The 22,439-nt window shown below is 36.7% G+C and overlaps 1 protein-coding gene across 5 annotated transcripts; it reads left to right on the top strand.

Moving 5' to 3' along the window:
* The first annotated feature begins 1,955 nt into the window (after positions 1-1,955).
* On the top strand, positions 1,956-18,964 carry LOC126801877 (receptor-like protein kinase 7). 5 transcript variants are annotated; one of them, XM_050529351.1, is made up of 2 exons: positions 1,956-3,331; positions 17,671-18,964. In XM_050529351.1, exons 1-2 carry the CDS (start codon positions 2,050-2,052, stop codon positions 18,675-18,677), a joined length of 2,289 nt encoding a protein of 762 aa, XP_050385308.1. In that variant the 5' UTR covers positions 1,956-2,049; the 3' UTR covers positions 18,678-18,964. The 5 variants fall into 5 exon arrangements, with proteins under 5 accessions (XP_050385308.1, XP_050385312.1, XP_050385310.1 ...); XM_050529355.1 differs by lacking the exon at positions 17,671-18,964 and adding an exon at positions 17,515-17,574; XM_050529353.1 differs by lacking the exon at positions 17,671-18,964 and adding an exon at positions 12,450-12,583.
* The last annotated feature ends 3,475 nt before the right edge of the window (positions 18,965-22,439 follow it).

Here is a 22,439-nt window from a genome sequence, read left to right on the forward strand (position 1 = left end):
TAGAGTATCCGAAAAATATTCTCCTCATATAAGGTAATTCATTGTAGCCCAATTCGACCGCAATGAGATTCTCTCACCCCAATTTAGGCACGAGGTGATTCCCACAACCCAATTTGACCACGAGGTGACCCACTTATTCTCAAAACGATATCATTTACTCAGTGGTCTTCATTATTTTCTATCCAAGAATCAAGGAGCTTTGAACTAGGGCCTCCTTGGCTCACTGGTACTATAGATGCATCTAATCAATAACAGTTCTAGGGGTATCTTTGAGATCATTCTAGAAAGAAAGAAAAAAGTGGTCTCTTTGAGATATTACCCAAGGTAATTTAAGTTGATTGAATTAAAAAAAAAAGTATGCAGAGAGATAAGGGTTCAATTATTCAAGTTGATTGATGCTCCACCGACCAAAAAAAGAAAAGAAGCGAAAGACAAGAGAGTGCTCTTATTTTTTAGTTCTTACATTTAAAAACTAAAATATTCATAATTCTTCGATAGTTTCTATTACATACAAACTCGATATAAAGTTTCAAGATTTCTAGATATTTCCTGATATATCCGGAAACTTTCGAAATTTCTCTATATTTTCATAATATCGTCACGTGTCAAACCAATTTCAAATAAAATAAAAAATCACTGGTTAGAAGAATCGAACCTCCGATCCATCAATTTGAAAACACAAAGTTATAGTCAACTCTACTACACCAACTTATTGTCATATATGGCTCTTTTTATTATATATTGTATTCCATGTCTCAACATTCACCTAAAATTAAAATAAAACCGAACTAGTTGTGAGGGGAATCTAACATCTTTGGTCTAGGAGGAAGCAATGATGGACCTTACCCTTATGGGAGAAATTCAACATGCCTTATCCACCATATTTATTCTCTAATGAGATGTAATCAAGTGAAAACATATAGACACAATCTGATGCACAATCTTCACAAAGCTATGGTTATGGTCAAAGTCGAAAAATACTTGATCCGAACGAGAACTATCAGTACCACAACATACAGTCAATCACTCACGACCCCTATGGTTGATATATAAGTCAGTATATGCAAAACTATATATATATACTCGAGCAAGCCAAGAATCACCCAACTTTAAATGATATAATCAATTATGATAAAATTAAAACAAATTGATAGTTTAGCTTCATATTTTAAGTTCAACTGGATGATAAGAAGAAAGATAATAAACTTCAATTATAGTCGACAACTATAATCAAGAAAGCATTTTGTCTGATGTTAGAAAGGGTAATATAGTCAATCAAAAGATCACATTGGGTGTAGATTAAAGAAAATTATAGGTGCAAGTTTAGTTTAAAGGAGGGCCTATAATATTGGGCTTATATCTAATTTTCTCTTAAATTATTGATAAGTTTATATACTCACATTATTTTTATTTTTAAAATTGGTCATTATGGAGGGTCTCTAATATTGGGCTTATATCTAATTTTCTCTTCAATTATGGACAACCATTTCTATTTTTACCATCAAGGTAAATAAATGTGGAAGTATGTAAGAACCATATCAACCGTGAATCAAATGGTGTCGCTAGTAGATTGACACATCTTGTTAATTTTAGAAGTATTGATGAGGTGTTATTAATCGGAACCCTCTCTTCGAAGATAGTTGTAATGTTGATAGAGGTATAGACAATAAGTCCCCTCCCCTAACAATGTTTAGCTATCTTGATAATAATATGATGAGTTCTCAACTACTTTTCAATAATAATAATAATAATGATGAACAAATATGAGATATGTCTCTGTCATTAGCTACCAGATGATTGATACCAAGTTGGACTAAATCAGACTAAATTAATGGAATCCGATGAGTCCCTTTATAAGTCCCTGTATGAGTCCCATTGCTTCCCACCTCCCACCTTTGCATCCCAAAATTCTTTTCCTTTCTCCTCAGCATTATGCACACGTGGTTGACGTGAACACCGCTTTGTAATACGATTTCCAACTTCACCATAACCAAAAACGAACTGGCGCCACAACCTTAACTCCTGAAGCTACACCTTTCACCGAACGGCATGTCGTTCTTCCGGCAACGACAACTCCCTCCGGTTCTTCTTCTCCTTCTCATCCTCTCCTGTTTATTCTCTCCCTCCACATCAAACGAGCTCGACCAACTCTTGAAGCTCAAAGCCTCACTTGAAACTTCAAACCCGACTCTGTTCAGTTCTTGGAAGCAAAAACTTCCCACATGCAACTTCACTGGGATTGTCTGCAACTCAAATGGTCTGGTCTCAGAAATCAATCTTTCTCAGCAAAACCTATCTGGCTCTCTTCCTTTCGACGCGATATGCTCGCTTCCTGAACTAGAAAAGCTTTCTTTCGGTTCAAATTTCCTACATGGAAGCCTAACAGAGGATTTGAGGAAGTGTACTCATTTGCATGAACTTGATTTGGCCAAGAATTCTTTCACCGGAAAAGTTCCTGACTTGGGGTCTTTGAGTCAGCTGAGGCTGTTGAGTTTAAATGGAAGTGAGGTTTCTGGGCTTTTTCCATGGAAGTCACTGGAGAATCTGACGGAGTTGGCTTTTCTGAGCCTTGGTGATAACAGATTCGATGAGAGTCCGATTACAATGGAGTTGTCAAAGCTTGACAAGCTTTACTGGCTTTACCTTTCAAACTGTAGCATCACAGGTGAAATCCCAGAGGGTATTGGAAACCTGACTCTGCTTGAGAATCTGGAGCTTTCTGATAACAATTTGGTTGGCGCAATTCCTCAGGGTATTACAAATCTCAACAAGCTCTGGCAACTTGAGCTTTATGGTAATTCTCTGATTGGGAAAATCCCAGTTGGGTTTGGCAACCTCACAAGCCTCAGGAACTTTGATGCTTCGAGTAATAAGCTTGAGGGTGATCTCTCTGAGCTCAAGTCCATTACAGGGCTTGTGTCTCTGCAACTGTTCGAGAATCAATTAGTGGGCAAAGTTCCGGAGGAGTTCGGAGAGTTCAAGAACCTTGTTCAGCTCTCGCTTTACATGAACAAGCTCACTGGCTCTCTTCCTCAGAAGCTTGGTTCTTGGTCTGGCATGGAGTTCATTGATGTTTCAGAGAACTATTTGACTGGTCCAATACCCCCTGGGATGTGCAAGAATGAGAAAATGATTAGTTTTCTTCTGCTGCAGAACAATTTCACAGGTGGGATTCCTGAATCCTATGCAGATTGCAAGTCTTTGGTTCGGTTACGTGTGAATAACAATTCGCTTTCTGGTACTGTCCCTGTTGGAATTTGGAGCTTGCCAAATGTTGCTATCATTGATCTCTCTATGAATCAGTTTGAAGGTCCTCTGGCTTCAGATATTGGTAAGGCAAATTCTCTAGCATTATTACTATTAGCTAATAATCGATTTTCGGGTGAATTGCCTGCTGCTTTGTCTGAAGCTACTTCATTAGTTAAAATTCAGCTGAGTGTGAACCAATTTGAGGGTCAACTCCCTGAAACAATTGGGAACTTGAAGAAACTAGGCAGTCTTCATTTAGAGCAAAATAAGTTGTCTGGTGCTATACCGTACTCATTAGGCTCATGTGTTAGGCTTTCTAAAATCAACCTTTCCCATAACAATCTTTCTGGCCAAATTCCACCAATTCTTGGATCATTGCCTAACTTAAACTCCTTGAACTGAAGAAATTGTAAGCAAGAACTAAAAGAACCGGATATAAATTTCTCTTTTGATTAATATTCTTGATGATTTACAATTGAGAGAGTATGTGTATATATAACACAATGTACAAGCTAGTACACAACAGCTAAAACCTAGAAAGGCACCACGCAGGAGTGCCAAGATTAAGGCAGAGTAGAGGTGGCAACGGGCCGGCCCGACCCATTTATTTATCGTATCGGGTTCGGGCCGGTCTATTTTTTTTAAACATTAAGCTCGACAAATGGCCTATACCTATATCGGGCCAGGTTAAGAAACGGGTCAGTCCGGCCCATTAGCAATATAAGACACAATAACAATAAAAAATATTATGTATTAGAATATTTGTCTTATATAGGTATTTAAAATAGTAAAATAAATAAAATACTACATCATATTATATAATTTTATTCTTAAAACGTTATGTGAAATATTATAGTTAAAATAATAAAATAATCAAAACAATTACGTTTTCTTCACTATTTTAATAATATTTGTGAAATATTATAGTTAAAATAATAAAATAATCAAAACATTTTAATTGAAAAGTTCTAATATTCAAGTCTAATAATGATAATTGTTTAAATTTTATATAAATAATTTAAAATTATGTGTTTAACGGACCGACCCATGAATTTATCGTATCTGGACCGTGCCGGGCTCAAAATGAGATCGGACCAGACCAGACTCATGGGCTAAAATATCTTGACCCGGCCCGGCCCATTACGCTAACAAGCTCGGGACGGACCGAACCGCTAACGGACGCGGGCCGTGCCGTGCCGATTTTTAACAGGCCCGTGCCGGGCTCAAGCTTTTCAGCCCATTTGCCACCTCTAACTAAGGTAGAGGCAGTATGGTGGCTTGCATTATAAAAATCAGAAAGCTGATTGGATGAAACCATCACATCCAACAGCTAAAACCCAACGGCTACATTCACATCCGAACTAAGCCAACTGAACCAAACTAAACCATAACCTTAATTTCTTCAACATGAACTTATCTAGGAACCAGATTTCTAGTGAAGTTCCTGCTACTTTGTCATCCCTCAAACTCAGCCTTCTTGATCTTACAAACAACCAGTTAATAGGCCGTGTGCCCGAGTTGTTTAGAATATACATCCCAATTTGGAATTGAGACTCATATGAGTATATAAGGGTTTGGGCAACTCTATTTATTACTAATTGGTTTTAGATGTAAACCTCGTATTACTTTATCACATCATTACTCACATCTATGTGTGAAGCTAAATGATTACACGGGTTTCACGTCACCCAAAATGTTATCAACGTGTATGGCTTGAAAATAGTAGGAAATATGAAATCGGTAACAATAATTGCAATTAAAAAAACCGATTATGAAAACTAAAAGACATGAACTACTGTAGTTGCATTGACCAACAGAATTGGGGACAACAAATAATGAACATAATGTTTTTGAATATTACTGAACAACTACTCGTCCTTGAGTTGAAAAGTGATAACTCCTCATTTGCATAGAAAAGAACTCAACCACTACTTAAGAGATAATTCTTTCCTAGACTATCAAAGAAAAATAATTGCACAATGTGGAAAAATCAAAAGATGTAAGCATATAGTGATAGTCTGACGGAGGCTCTCTAAAATTAAGTTGCAAGAAGATAAGAGAATTAGAGGTTGCAATTTGTTCTAGATTCCATCATATAAATCATAATCAATGTGTTTTCCTTTTTCTTAACCTCAAACGTAAAGAGTCGTGGACTAACTCAAACCACATTAGTTCTTTGGTAAGTCTTGTGAATCTTGATTGCTTGATTTAGCTCCAACCACTGATCTTGATTACTTAGTCTTCTTGAAAGCCAGTGTTTTAAATCGCCGATTGGTCTGGAATACCCGAGTGCAGACATGGTTCTCTTACTATGGAAATGCGTTCATATTATAACTAGGTTCGTGTACCCCATTTCATAAGTCGGACTGTCGGAGGACGTAGACTTCCAACTTAACTCATACTGAGGAATCTTGCGATTTATGGCTTGACTAAAGAATCGTAGTCAACTTACACTACAAAAAAAAAATACCAGAGGCTATTTCGTACCACATGATTACATAATTTATCTTGGTTGCATAGTCTATAAATACCATCTTCCGTTTTATCTTGATTTCACCAATCAAGGATAAATTATGGGGCTATTATATCTATATAGCCTCGCTGATTATGTCCATCTATATGAGACATAATTTCATTTCAATTAATTCATATATTAACCGTATTAAATATATTAGTATATCACTAGATTGGTACATGGTACACGTTACAGTATATCGTATTATAATTCAAGGACAAATTATAAAAAGATATCATCTCCTAACTTATATTAGAAAAAAATCACTACTTATGAATTAATTATAAAAAATCATCACATTTAAGTGGAAATTAGAAAAAGGTCAACAAAATTAGAAACAAATCAATTTAAAAATATTTTCTGGACTGTTTTGCCCTTCTTTCACTCTTTTTTTTTTTCTAATTTCAGCCATAACTTTCCTGTCCGGCAATAGATTTTGACGCGATTGGTACTGTTAGAAAGATCTCGCTCCCCTCTTTCATTTGATATACTACGCACTCCAAATCAACCAACCGTACAAGGCGCAACAACCATCACAAAGGGTTGCCGCCATCGATGAAGGTGCTCCAAGCAATTCCGGCGAAAACCGAAGCTCAAGGTTCCCTAATTCTAGCTATTCTCTTCATTCTGAGCATACTTATACAAATTTCATTTGAATTTTAACAAAATTTCGCATATTTCCACATTTCCTCTAGGCATGTCACATCTCCTATCACAACTACTGTCACAGACACTGTCACACTATCTCTTAACTGTCACACTTCCTGTCTCAACTCCTGTTACAATCACTGTCATACACATTCCCCTGTCACAATAACTGTCACACACATTCCCCTGTCACAATCACTGTCACACACATTCCCCTATCACAACCCCTGTCACAACTGCTCTCACACTCACTGTCACACTACCTATCACACCCACTATCACACATGTCGTCACACTACCAATCACACCCGCTATCACACTATCTGTCACAGATCCGATCACATATGCCGTCACACTACCTATCACAAATCCTGTCACAGATGCTGTCACACCCGCTGTCACACTACCTATCACAAATGCTGTCACAGATCCTGTCACAGATGCTGTCACACCCGCTGTCACATTACATATCATAGATGTTGTCGCAGATCTTGTCACAGATGCTGTCACAGCTGTTGTCACACCCGCTGTCACACTACCTATCACAGCTGATGTCACACCTACTGTCATACTACATGTCACACGACCTGTCACACCCGCTGTCACACTACCTGTCACACTACCTGTCACACTACCTGTCACACCCGTTGTCACATTGTTTTATATAACTGTTGTGAGGAGGAGGAGGACGAGAAGAAGAAGAAGAAGAAGAAACTAATGTGGGCACCTAGGAACTGCTATGGGCACCCCTTAATCATCTTCTCCCTTAAACCCATATGTGGGTTTCTTTTTCCGGCTAGCCGCATCTGCAATAACACCAACCTTCTTGTCGTGGCCACCGCCTCCAAATCTTCACCCAAGTCCAGTACATCAAGTCAGACATGGTCCTTGTCATCGGCACCGCCGACATCGTCGGTGTCCTGGCCTCAAAGCAAACCTAGGACCAAGCCTGCAACCTCAGGATCTCTCTCTCTCTATCCTCGACGAGCACCCTAGAATCGACCTTGCCATCAATGACGCCGACGAGGTCAACCCCAATCTCGATTTAGTCAAAGGCTGCAGGTCGGAGACGAAGGTGGTGTTACGACTTCTGTGAACAAAAATGGCAGTGGCATTGTTTGTAATTTTGGCGAAAAATAGGGGCAACACTATAAGTAATTTAAGAAACTGATTTTTTTCTTCTAATTTTTAAATCTTACTTGACTTTTTTTTCTAATTTCAAGTGTCAAAAGTGACTTTTTATAAGAAGCCCATAATTTAAAAGATGGTTGGTAGGTGGTACATATTTTTCTGTATCATGGTATGCCGTACCAACTGAAATATAAGTTTTATGAAAAAAAACCCTAATATATGCATCTATGGTGAGTCGAATTTGGTCTTCTTTCATGCAAGTTGAAGCCAACTACCACTAGACTATCATTACAATTACAACAACTCATGCAAAATAATATATATATTCTTAAAAACTATATATATCCATAAATATTTCAGCCGTAGATTTAGTGAAAAATAAATCTCAACCGTAGATTTTTGTTAAATTTATAATTTTTGGACTTTGACATGTTTAATTTATAACTTTGTACTTGGTAATTTAGTTGAAGTTGTATAAAACTTTGTATTTATGTTGTTATTTGCTATTACTTATTTGGATTAGGCCTTAAACTTTTTGGGCCATAAACATATTGGTAGAAGCCCATTACTAACCGTACTAACCGAGTACCAACCGTACCAATTAGTTGGTATACCAACGTTATTGGTTAGTTTAAATGGTGGATTTTTCATACAAATTATATGTTGGTTGGTACATGGTATTGGAAAAATGAGGTTGGTATACCTACCAATCCACCCCTAATTTCAAAAAAGAACGTTATTCCATCTTGTCGTGGCCAACTCTTTACGTTATTACATCTTGTCGTGACAAAAATGCTTAATCATTTTTTGTAAGTGCTTATCCAAAGTTTTTTTCATGGAAATTTTTAATGCAGTATACTACGGCGGTGTAGTTCACTCCACTACGCTAATCTATATTGGGCTGTGCTCTTTGCTCTTCTTCCTGTCACAAATAACACAGCTCGTTAGAGTAAAGACCACAGCGGCGTGGTCTTCAACTCTATGATGTTTAAGTCATGTGAATGGTAATTTAACAGAATAACAATGAGTAGTCTAGTTTGCTTACTTGAAATGGTAAAGGGTTTGACCTTTAATAGCTTAGTAGAGATGAGTCAATTATTCATTTCCTGAAGTGGGACTTGCTCAATTTAAAGGTATTTTCTGGAGCCGTCTTCGGTGCGCGCGTGAGGTCGCGTCCGTAGTCGGATTGGACCTTACTACGGCCCAGCTGGCGTGGTTGTCTCCACGCCGGTGTTGGGGGTTTGAGCTCCACTTGGACTTAGTTGTGCTGATTATGGCCAGACATAAGCCTATGCCAACCGAAATCAAACAACAATTGTTGCTCATGGGACGTGATCGAGTGTGATTACGAGACTGGTCTAGTGATCGGCGTTGATCTTAGAAGCAGTTGTCTCCATGGCTCTATCAACTCCGGCAGCTCCCTCTTCTGCCTTATTCATCTTGAGCGGCTCAACCTCGCTGACAATCAATTCAATTCCTGTCATATTCCTACTACTATTAGAAACTTGCCAAAGCTCAGGTATATCGTTTTCTTCACTTACGCTTTTCTTGTCATGTGTTGTCTGAAGTTTCACAACTGTCCTAGTTATCTCATCTCGATCTATCTTTCAATGAAGATATGTTTGCCAATGGAGAAACGTTAAGAAGCCTATCTCAAAATTTAACTGCCCTAGAAACTCTGTCTTTCTGACATTAATATATCTTCCATAGTGCCTGACACTTCTGCAAATTTGTCACATTTGACATCCCTCCGCGTTTGTAATTGCAGCATATTTGAAAATACAAGATAGAACAACAACGAGTAATAACAGCGGAATATATAGAAGAATTTTACTTTTCTATTGAATAATTCATATTACAATGATTACACCTTAATCAATAATAATATTATTCTTAAAAGTAAAAATACTTCTTACTTGATAGTCACAATCAAGCATGAAACAACCTCACTAAGATCGTTGCTTCAAATGTCGATACAACCTCACTAAGATCGTTGTAGACACACGGATGATCAACCTCACTAAGAACGTTGATGTTGCCACTAAGGTCTTCAATGGAGTCACAAAGATCTCCTAGCACTAAGCTTCCATTTTTGTGAATTTTCTTCTCTTTGGTTTCACCTTCTTTCTCCTGTCTTTTTTTCTTGTTCGTGTATCTCCTAGAGGCCACTCAACCTACTGCCTATATACATCATATATATAGCAGCCACATATATTCCCTAACCCTAGGAATTAAACCTAACTTCCCTTCCTAATACATCTCACATAGAAAAGGAAAAAATCCATATGAATATGGAATACACCTTTTATTTTGAATCCTTTTCTATAACAATTCCCAAACACCATTTAACTAAATATATATTCCCAAATATATATCAATCTACCCATAATCAAATCATTTAACTAAATATATATTCCCAAATATATATCAATCTACCCATAATCAAATCGGTGGAGACTTATTTGGTAGGAAAAACAAACCATAATCTTTTCCTAGTCCAATTAGGAAACAACTTCAATTCTCCTTTTGCATATCAAATCTTCATGACTTGTCCTCCACACCTTTGGATCTTCATCAACTATATGGAGGCCAATATATGTACCTTCAATCTCCCCCTTTGGCCTTCCATGCAACTTTCACCATCAAGTACCTACAAAACTACCATGAACAATGTAAGTACAATTTTTTTTCGATAAACAAACCTCAAACATAAACACTAATGTCGTAGGGACTTGATTCTCCCCCTAAGTTGATGAAGCCAAAGGAGGAGAAAGTAATCTGAACATCATCCTCTTCTATCTCATGACGAGTGCTCCTTGCTCCACTCATGATAAAAGACTGCACACTTAACACACTATAAGGAGAACAAGAGAGATAGCAATATAAGCTTCAGGTTTTATTTCCTTAACTAGAAGATATACATGCAAGAGAGTCCAAAAAGGGGTAGGAAATGTAACGCATAAGGGAAGAAAACATGAAGATCTCAAGCTGTAAGGAACTGTGCAATGAATGAATATATATATATATATATATATATATATATATATATTACCGAAAGGAAATAAGGTGCACCATATGGTTATCTCGAAATAAACATGACATATGGGATGATATCCTTCCATATAGATAAGTATGCACATGATGAATATGATGAGAATATTTCCCGGAGAATCCTTCTAACAAATAGCACTGCATGCAAAACTCATATAAACTACTGCACGGCTACAAATAATCTAGAGAAAATATATAATGATAATCATAATTACCACAAACTCATGCATGCAGCCAATTAATACTCACGCAAAAAGTATGGCACACAATACATGATTTTTCAAATAGACCTGTGTATGCAAAACAAGGATAAGCTAGAACCCAACACCTATTACTACACTCGAATAGATCAAGAATTTTTGCACATGAAGAATTTGAAACTACACAATACCAATAAGCAGACAACTCTAAGGATAGAAACCACTTTAGGACCTTACATGCACTTAGCTCTCAACACTACTTGTAGGGGCAGGACAGAGACCACAATGACACAGTAACACAAACATGTCCAAGCATATCATACAACCATAGTAAGAGTTAATACAATGACCTGAACATTCTTGTTGAGCAAGAAAATACACTTTATCAACCACACAAACAAGCATCATCGAGTAATATCCATGATCATTAGCCAATAGTAAGTGATGTGCATTTGAATATACTTCATAATGGGAATGAAATAGAGGAGTGATTAAATGCGCAAGCCAACTTAAACGACACTCCCCCCTATCTCTCCATATAATCACCTTATAACAACATAATTCATATTTTTCTTATTTTGATAATATAAGCTCAGTACATTACTGAGACATTTTTTTTTTGCCACCGTGGAGACCAAGCCAGCCCATTCCAACAGGTATCGAGTAGTTAGTCAATCCCTGGAGAGGAGAGCTAGCCTGGCCTAAGAGTATCATATCCTCCGGGGAGACCAAACCAGTCCATTCCTCTAGGAGTCGAGTAGTTAGTCAACTCCTTGAGATGTAGAACTAGCCTGGCCTAAGACTGCATGCACAAATTCCTTACACATTTTTTTTTCATGCAGTCATAATCTATAACATGTATTCAACTACACCGGCTCCTGATTAGGTGACTCAACTCAGATATGTCCACCACTATGAAGTATGTGTACGTGAGAATCAAACATAAAGGCTAATGATCATAAATAATATCAGAGAACACTGGATGAGAGATCCAAAGTAACAATGTCAAGAGCCCTAAAGAACTAACAGGTAAAATGCAGTAACTCATCTATAGTAAGATAAGATCAAGGACAAAGAAAGGTTACCTTGACATATGTACCCACCAAATATGTTATTTGTCAATATTGAGAGCAAATGTCAATGACATTACGTAAGGTCAAAAAACATTCTGTATCCAATGGTTTGGTAAACAAGTCTGCCTATTGATAATTTGTAGAAACAAATTCTAATGATAGAACATTCTTATCAACAAGTTCACAAATGAAATGATAACATATATCAATATGGTTAGTTCAAGTATGTTGAACAAGATTCTTGGAAATACTAATAGCACTTGTATTATCACATAATATAACACGTTTTTCTTGCGGAATACCATAATCCTTATCATATTTTTCATCCAAAATATTTGTGTACAATAACTACATGCATCAACATATTCAGCTTCTGCTATAGACAATGAGTGTAAATTTGTTTCTAATTATGCCATGCAACTAAATTCTTACCAACGAAGAAATAACCACCACTAGTACTTTTCTGACCTTGCAGATTACCTCTCCAATCAGCATCAGAATAACCTATAATTTCAACATTAGTTCCTTTAACTTTCTCTTTAATAAAACTTACTAGAGCTTTGTTAATTTCCACATTTTCAGTGTCGGAGCTTTCTGTGTTTTCTCCTTTGTGTGACGCAATTTCCATTGTCCTTCCTTTGGTCCGAACGCCTTCTCCAATGACATCTCTAGTTGAATTATCTTTTTGAACCTGTTTAAAAACTGTACAAAATTTTGTTGCAGGTTGTAAACTTTTATCAACTTCTCTTGATCCTCCATGTGACTGCACATTTGTATTATTAGTTCTTGGTAACCCATCATCAGATAATTCAGACAAATCCACATAATGATCAGCAGTTACATTTATAGAGTCAATTACAGTTCTAGTTTCTTTATCATCAGATTCATAATCTATATCAATACAACATAGATTACAATAAGCTTTTATGTGACTTTGGTCTTCTTTTTTCCTCCAGACTTTCTTACCTGGATATCTTTGAGTCTTTTTCACATCCTGCTTAGTTTCTTTATAATATTTAGATAAACCAACAAAGTGAGAAATATCACGTAAAACCTGACCATGTTGTTCCAACTTACTTCGAATATCTTTAATATCTTTCTCATATATGTCATTCGACTTGATCACTTTTGAATTGAAAGAAGTCTGAATATTCTCAGTTTTTTCATGTTCTCCAATATATGTGTCACTTGCCTTTGAGCCTGTTTGTTCACGAACAAAGTTAGTAGAGAAATTAAAATTTCTATTTGAGCTAGACTTACCAGTATATCCAAGTCCGGTTCTATCATTGTAGCTCTTCCCTGAACTCAAAATGTCAGATAACGATTTCGAACTATTTTGAAATTTTCCAACCTTGTTATCTGTTCCATCAAGCAAAATCTGCAACTTGCTAAGTTTAGAGTTTAATAAATCAATTAGATTGTCTTTTTCGATTACCTCATCCTGGAGCATTTGAATTTTTGCTAGAAGCCGTTTTCTTTCAAACACATGATCACCATTGTCACTTTTCTTTCTCAGGTTCAGTTTCTCTACTTCCCATTCCATTTTTTCACCTTCCAGCTTCTCCACTTGTTGCTTTAATAGAATATTCTTTTCTGATATTTTCTCAGCAGCCTTGATAACTTTTGCTTGATATTCAAACATCTCATTATCCTCATAGCTGTTTTCTTCATCTTCTTCTTGATCCTCTTCATCCTCAGTTTTTGAACCTGCATAATCTAAAGAGAAAGAAGACACAAGAGCAAAAATTTTGTCCCTTTTTGGGGAACTATCATCATCATCACTCCAAGAGGACTTGTAAGCCTTATTACCTGAATCAAATTTCTTATTTCCACAGTTAGTAGCAACGTGGCCAATGCCACCACAAGTATAACACTTCTTATTATTATTACTACTACTTCCATACTCATACTTCTTTTGTGAGTAATTATCTTTACGTTTCTCAAAACGCCTATTATTTCCATTAAAATTCCTCCTAGAATTCTGATTATTTTGTTCATTTGAATTTGACTTTCTCTGACTCAAAAATTTTTCAAATTCCAAAATCAACTGTTCATTATTTTCAGCTTCCTCAGAGCTTGATTTAGGATTTTTTGTAACACTTAAAGCAATATTTTTAGAATTCATACCTTTCGGTCTTTCATCCTCTTCAAGCTCCATCTCCCAAGCCTTCAGGTTTCCAATCAACAAGTCCACAGAATATGTGTTGAGATTATATTGTTCCTGAATCGTTGTCTTTTTCATCCTGTAAGACTTTGGAAGAGACCGTAATATTTTTCTTACAATATCAGATTCTTGTAACGGTCTTCCAAGGCTTTCACATAAACTAGAGAGATCAGTAAAACGACTATAAAAATCATCAATAGTTTCATCATCTCTCATTTTTAAGGCATCGATTTCAGAATAATATTGTTGTAATCTTTGTTCTTTTACAATATCATTACCTTCATTTAAAACACAAAGTTTATCCCAAACCTGTTTGGCTGTAACGCAATTCTGAACTCTTTTCCTTTCTTCTCTGCTCATTGACGCATATAGAGCATTAAGAGCCTTGTGATTTCCTTCACTAGCCTTAATCTCTTTTTCAGTCCACTCGTCTTCATCTTTTAATTCACCAGTGGATGTCCCCTCAGTACCTTTTGAATTAACATCTTTCATTGGAGGTTTCCATCCACGTTCAACGCTTCTCCATGCATGAAAATCAATACCATATATAAAGGATCTCATTTGAAGCTTCCATTGAGCGAAATCCATACTGTAGAGCATGGGTGGTTGATTCAATCCTTGACATTCCATCTTTAATCCCACAGATCTCACTAAGTACATCTAGTGACCTGCTCTGGTACCAATTGAAAATACAAGATAGAACAACAACGAGTAATAGCAGCGGAATATATAGAAGAATTTTACTTTTCTATTGAACAATTCATATTACAATGATTACACCTTAATCAATAATAATATTATTCTCAAAAGTAAAAATACTTCTTACTTGATAGTCACAATCAAGCATGAAACAACCTCACTAAGATCGTTGCTTCAAATGTCGATACAACCTCACTAAGATCGTTGTAGACACACGGATGATCAACCTCACTAAGAACGTTGATGTTGCCACTAAGGTCTTCAATGGAGTCACAAAGATCTCCTAGCACTAAGCTTCCATTTTTGTGAATTTTCTTCTCTTTGGTTTCACCTTCTTTCTCCTGTCTTTTTTTCTTGTTCGTGTATCTCCTAGAGGCCACTCAACCTACTGCCTATATACATCATATATATAGCAGCCACATATATTCCCTAACCCTAGGAATTAAACCTAACTTCCCTTCCTAATACATCTCACATAGAAAAGGAAAAAATCCATATGAATATGGAATACACCTTTTATTTTGAATCCTTTTCTATAACAATTCCCAAACACCATTTAACTAAATATATATTCCCAAATATATATCAATCTACCCATAATCAAATCGGTGGAGACTTATTTGGTAGGAAAAACAAACCATAATCTTTTCCTAGTCCAATTAGGAAACAACTTCAATTCTCCTTTTGCATATCAAATCTTCATGACTTGTCCTCCACACCTTTGGATCTTCATCAACTATATGGAGGCCAATATATGTACCTTCAATATTGGGCACATTACCATCTCTTTTCGGTAATCTTAAGACATCTCATCTATTTGGACCTTTCATATAATGAATTTCATGGACAAATCCCTGCTTCACTAGAAATCGATCAAGGCTTAACAACTCTGTCGTTGTATGCAAATAACTTATCAGGCCTATCCCCACTTCCTTCGGAAACCCTACTCGACTAACACGTCTTTGGTTTAGTGATAATAAGTTAAACGGTCCAATTCCTCCGTCCTTATTCAGTCTCATGAATCTTCAATTTCTTGATCTAGAGTATAATAATTTTAGCGGGACAGTAGAGTTCGACAGGTTTTTTAATCTATAAAAACCCACCTTTTTAAACTATCATGTAATACACTGGCAGTGCTCACTAGGGCTGTTAATCGGTTCCGGTTCCTGAAGGAACCGTTGGAACCGAACCGTTTAACAGCAGTTCGGTTCGGTTCCTAGAAAAAAATTAAAGTTATACAGTAGAACCGAACCGTTTTTAAAACAATTCGGTTCGGTTCGGTTCCTAGAAAAAAAAATTATAGGAACCGTTTGGAACCGTTTTGGTGGAGGAATTGCTTTAAACTAAAGTACTAGTCATACTCCATTTGGTGGAGGACGGAGACTATCCCCTGGTTTGGAATTATCTTGTCTCGAATTATCAATCTTCACTCATTTCTTGTCACCAAATATAAGTATGATATGCTCAAACTAACATCATTTTTGAATTTAAGACAATTTTTTTGGAACCGTTAGGAACCGTTTTGGAACCGGAACCGCCATGGAACCGTTAGGAACCGAACCGTTCGGTTCCTATTCTGAGAAATACAAGAATCGAACCGTTTAAATAACACGGTTCGGTTTACGGTTCCACCTATTTTTGGCTGTTTTGGAACCGTTTACAGCCCTAGTGCTCACAATATCTACATCACCGAATAATCCAAATACTTCAGTGCCCAAGATTGAGTTTCCACGAACTATTGATAGGGTGCAACATATACACTGGTCTGGTTGGATCTTTCTAGAAACAAATGGCAAGGCCGAGTGCCAAAGTGGATGTGGAACATGAGCACGCACACTACAAAAAAGTTGAGCAAAGACATCTATGACCATATTTGATGTCAGAATATATTGTCTTAATTATTAGATTTGAGTTTTGATTTGATCTAGAATAGTATTATTTTGATTTTAGGATTCTTCTATCTAGAGTTATTTGGATCATTTTTAATTTGGATTCTTAGGATTTTGTATGCAATTAGGTTTTTTATTTTGATTAGGTTTTCATATCAATAAAAACCCTATTACTAGAGAAGTTTTTCTATATTTCTTACAACTTTGCTGTAATTTACTAGTGAATTGTAGATTATCCCACATGGCTCTCGACGCTTAACGGAGCCCCCAACTATCGTGTCCACGCTTCCCGCATCATTTGGCTTTGTGAGCAATTTGTGGCAATTAAAATGCCACATTTATTTGAGTTTCGTGGGATTTTAAGCAATACCACCCCACCAAAGACCACAAATTGCCCATAAAAGATTTGTGGCCTTTACTCAACTTTTTTGTAGTGGCAAACTCTTGAAACCCTAGATATTAGTTTCTCATAACTTCCTTTATGGCTTTGACCAACCTCCAACAGTGCTTCCTTGGGTTAACAAGCAATCGTTAGAGGATCTCTAACATTTTTGGTAAAATTTCTCTAAAATGGAGAAGTAAATGCCAAAATTTCTAAAAAATTTATGCTCAAATTCCAATAGTTTCTCCATTTTGCATATTTCTACATTTATTACAAGTGAATAAAATATTATATAATCATATTTTCATAACCATAAATTATTTTATCTATTTAATTTAGGGTTTAGATCTTTAGATCTTTTATCCAACAATCTACACAGGCCGTTACAGATACCTCATATGACCATCCATGATTATAGCATTATAGATAACAAATTAGTTGGGGAAATTTCATCACTATTTTGCAATATGAGTTCTTTGCACAACCTTGATTTGTCGAATAATACGTTGACAGGTGTGCTTTTGGGAATTTGAATCATGATTTTGATTCTCTAAATCTTCAAAACAACTATTCGACTGGAAAAGTTTCATCACTATTTTGCAATATGAGTTCTTTGTTCAACCTTAATTTGTCGAATAATAATTGCCGGTCTTCTTTCGCAATGCCTAGGGAATTCGAGTATTCAATATCTAATTCTCAGAAACAACAAATTGACTGGACAAGTTTCACTAGGGATTTGCAATCAGAGTCATCTTCGTTATCTCGACTTGTCAAGCAACAAGTTCAGTGGCATGTTACCTCATTGTTTCGGAAACTTTAGTGATGCTCTGGAACATCTAAATCTTGGAAACAACTCATTTCATGGCATTCTTCCGGAAACATTCACGAACAGAGGCAGCAGTCTGAGCATGTTTGATGTTAGTCATAACCACTTGGAGGGGCAATTACCAAGGTCTCTGGCGAATTGTGCAACACTCGAGTTTCTTGTTCTGTCAAACAACCAATTCGTTGATGTTTTCCCCTTCTGGTTGGGAAGTCTTCAGAAGTTGAAAATATTGGCAATGAGTCATAATGGGTTCTATGGTGCGATTGAGCCGACAAAGAAGAATATTCAGTTTCCCCAGTTGCAGATTCTTGATATGTCTTACAATAGATTTAGAGGCAAGTTTCCAGCTGAATACATATTCTTTGAATATGCCAGAAGTGGTATCTCTCTCACACGTAAGAGGAGTTATTATGATAGTTATAGCTATTACTTATTGTGTTCTATCACAATAACAAACAAGGGCAGTGAGATGCACTATCCATTGATTCAAGAGGATTTCGTAGCCATCCATATCTCGAGCAACAGATTTGAAGGGAACATTCCTGAATTCATTGGGAAACTCAAAGAGCTTCGCTTGCTGAATATTTCCAATAACTCTTTCACAGGCCGCATCCCATTATCGTTTGGCAATTTGACACTACTTGAATCATTGGATCTTTCGCAGAACCAACTCTCAGGACAGATTCCTCAGCAATTCTCACAGCTTTCGTTCTTGGAAAAGTTCAATGTCACCCGCAATAATCTCACTGGTCATATACCTGGTGGAAATCAATTCTCAACATTTGACATCACTTCATACGAACGAGGGAAATTCCGGATTATGTGGAGATCCATTGCCAAAGAAATGTGAAAATCCTGAGGGGATTCAGCTTCCACCTTCAATATCAGATCCTGAGGGCTTTGAAATTGAAGTGGACTGGAAATTTGCATTGGCAGGTTTAGGGAGTGGGTTGGTGGTGGGAGTAGTTCTAGCAGATGTTGCAATCGCAAGGTGGGACGAGCAGTTCATCGAGACTGTTGGAATGCTGACCAAGCTTGTGAGAAGGATGAGAAGGTGCAGAAGATGAGTGATCAGTCGTACTATCTTGCATTTTAATTATCATTGCCTTGTATACTTGTGTTATTTAAATTTATGTAAGGTAAGAATTTTTATTAGTGTAATACAATATCAATAAGTTTGGACACTTTCTTTCAAGGGTTGCACAGTTCCTCTATTTGCAGCATTGAAGCATCATGAGATCATACGTAGGAGCAATTCAATCTGGCTTGTCATATAAAAGTAACATCATGATCGAAGTAAATGAAATAGTGAAACTCATTTAATCTTGATAAAATCCTGATAGTACATGGTACTTGTATGTTGACGAAAACAGAAGAAAGATATATGTAAGGGTATATAAGGATAATACAAAGTTAGACAGTGTAGTTTTGGTTCATGGGCTCATGGCATCAATATCTAAACCCCTCAGCGTCGCAAAAGATTCCACCTTGGCTTTGAGAGTGTCGAGCTCACTCAACCTGCACAATGTTACGTTACACAGTAATCAGAACTGTAAAACTGAAGAACATGAGGGGAAAGAAAAGTTCTACCATAAACGGTAGTCAAGGGTGTTCAAGCATCTTGTGAAGACTAACCTTGCAATCTCTGCGCGTCTTTTGGCTTCTTATGCCATCAGATTAATGTCCCTAAAAGTGCTCTTCTCCGAAAAATATTTTTCCTTGATCATCAACAGATCGCAATCCATGTAATGTTCGCTGTTCAGCTGCCCATGAAGCCTCGCGAGATTCCTTTCCGAAATCCTTTTTGCTAGTAAATGCAGTCTGGTCAACAGCATAAATGGATACAAACAAGGTCTGAATTTTAATGTAAACGGGATGACCAAGGATATTAGAACACGAAGACTAGTTTTTCTGGAGAAATTTTTCGGAGAGGACCACATGATAATGTTTAATGTTACTCCTTACCTGTTATATTTTGATATGTGGATTTATCACACTAAAATTATAATTTTACATATTTTTATTATTTACGGAATGACCTTTATGGGTATTTGATAGGAGCATATATTGCGACGTTCTTAATATGTTATCTCTCTTATTTAGTTTAGTTTTTTTTTTAATAATGTTCATTTTAACTTAATTTACTGTTTTAAGGTTTATTGAAGCAAAACAAGAGAAATATGTGTTGAAAGAACCAAAAGGAGCAATAAAACCCGCAATCAGTATTCTGCCTCAGCATAACAGTCAACTTCGACAGATCATAGCAGAAAATCTACTTGGAGAAAAATTATGAATAATATATTGATGAAAAGCCCTATGAGTCTAGTTTCTTGAAACGTTGGAATCACACCAATTTTCTGGAGGAAGTTATGCTCGATTTACTAAGTAGAGGTCAAACGAACTGGGTTTCTACTGGGGTTTTTCTAAGCATCAATTATGGACAGAAAAATAAGTTATTTCAAGCCCTTGGATCACTTTAGCATCTGCTCAAAGAAGGGCAAAGATTAGTTCAAATTTATAGGGTTTCTTCCTTATATATAGGAGACTTAATTAAGGAGTTTGGGACCTCCTTTATGCCCCACCAACTCTCTTATTCTCTGTTCCTTCTGTCGTCCTCTCTCCTCTCCATAAAACTCTTGCTTTTGTTTAGGTTTTTAATTTCTCTTTAGCCATAGACATAGTTTGTGATAGTTCAAGTTTTCCTTAGCGTGATTCAAGCGTGAAAAGTGTAAACTACGACTTTCTTTTATTAGTCTATTCTAATTTCAATATATTTCATTGGTCTTTCTTCTCATTCTTTGTGATATGATTGTTACCTAGTTACGTAAAGCATGTTGTTTCGATTCTAAGTACTTATGATTATATGTTCTTCATTTAGAATGTACCAATGACTTAGGTTGTCAGCGGCGTGTGCGGATTTAAGTAAAGTTGGTAGTGATTAATCATATGTTGCATACAAACGTGTAGATTGTCAGAGGTGTGCTCGGATTTATGTGTTAGTATGTCCAAATTGTGCTTGTACTTAATGATTCATGTAATATGGAGCGTGTTTTGTATTACATGAAATTTCTCTAGTATTGTCAGAGGCGTTCTCGGGTACTTTAGATAGTTATTATTCTCACAGCCCCGAAATTTCAAATGATAAAAATTCGATTTCGAAGTCATGATAACTCTAAAACAATCTCAAATATACGAAATCATCTTACAACAACAGTGTATCGAAACTGAGTTCACAGTACGTCGCAGTTAATTTGGATAATACATTACCAGTTTATACACTCAAGTATTAAAGCAATTGGAAATGTAATATTCACTCAATCCTCACCACAAACCGAAGAAGGAAACCCTCAGTAATCCTCTGACCCTGCTAATCCCCACTTGCAGGACTATCCCTTACACCATCGATTTGGTGTATCGGGATTAAACACAAACCCAGTTACCTTTGCAGCATGTATGAGTAAACCAACATTATAAAATACATCACATACAAATGAAATATAACAAATAACATTTAGACGCGTGTGCTCATGAGACACTGGGCAACCCATCTGTTTCCCAATATCATTTTAAAAATATGTGTACTCATGAGACACTGGGCAACCTATCTGTTACCCAATATCACTTTAAAACATAGGTACTCATGAGACCCAGTAAACCCATCTGTTACCCAGAGATGAGCGATGGAATAAAAGTCAACTCTCAAGCCGCTGAAAATGTAACATTTTCCAACCTTAATTTTTGAAATCAGTTTCATTTCGCAAAGACATCGACGAGAAGGCGTAAAAATGCGATTTTACTCGAATTACCAAGCTTAATAATTTACAAGAAATTAAACGAATTTAAACTCGAAAATTCAGGGTATTACATTCTACCCCCCTAAAGGAATTTCGGGACCTCCTTAAAGGAATTTCATCCCGAAATTCAAGCACTCTACTCGATAAACAAATGCGGATATCTTGTCCTCATATCCAACTCTAGCTCCCAAGAGGCATCACCCTCATCATGGTGACTCCACAAAACCTTAACCAGTTTTACCTCTTTCCTACGAAGCTTCTTTGTCGACCTATCCAAAATTCGAACCGGCTCGATAACAAAGGTGGCATTCTCCCTTACCTGAATGGAGCTGTGATCAATCACATATGACTCATCTGGTACATACTTCCTCAACATGGAAATGTGGAAGACGTTGTGAATACCAGACATGCTCGTAGGTAAAGCTAGCCGATAGGCCAAATCTCCTACCTTCTCAAGAATCTCGAAAGGCCCAACATACCTGGGAGCTAAATTTTCCTTCTTGCCAAATCTCACCACACCCTTCATAGAGGATACTTTTAAGAACACATGGTCACCAATCTCAAACTTGACATGTCTCCTCTTTGAGTCTACATAGCTTTTTTATCTACTCTGGGTTGTTCGGATTCTATCTCGAATAATCGAGATCTTCTCCGAAGTTTCCTGAACCACCTCAGGACCCATTAGTTCTTCATCACCAACTTCGGACGAACAATAGGTGATCTACATGATGTACCGTAAAGTGCCTCATAAGGTGCCATGTCGATGCTAGAATGGTAACTATTGTTGTAGGCAAACTCAATCAACCTCAGGTGATCCT

Source organism: Argentina anserina, chromosome 7, assembly GCF_933775445.1.
Source record: "Argentina anserina chromosome 7, drPotAnse1.1, whole genome shotgun sequence".
In the NCBI taxonomy this organism is placed as follows: Eukaryota; Viridiplantae; Streptophyta; class Magnoliopsida; order Rosales; family Rosaceae; genus Argentina; species Argentina anserina.

Coding starts and splice junctions, on each gene's coding strand:
- LOC126801877 (XM_050529351.1), top strand. CDS start 2,050: ATGTCGTTCTTCCGGCAACGACAACTCCCTCCGGTTCTTCTTCTCCTT. Junction 3,332..17,670: donor TCCTCTGGCTTCAGATATTG/GTAAGGCAAATT, acceptor CGCAATGCCTAG/GGAATTCGAGTATTCAATAT.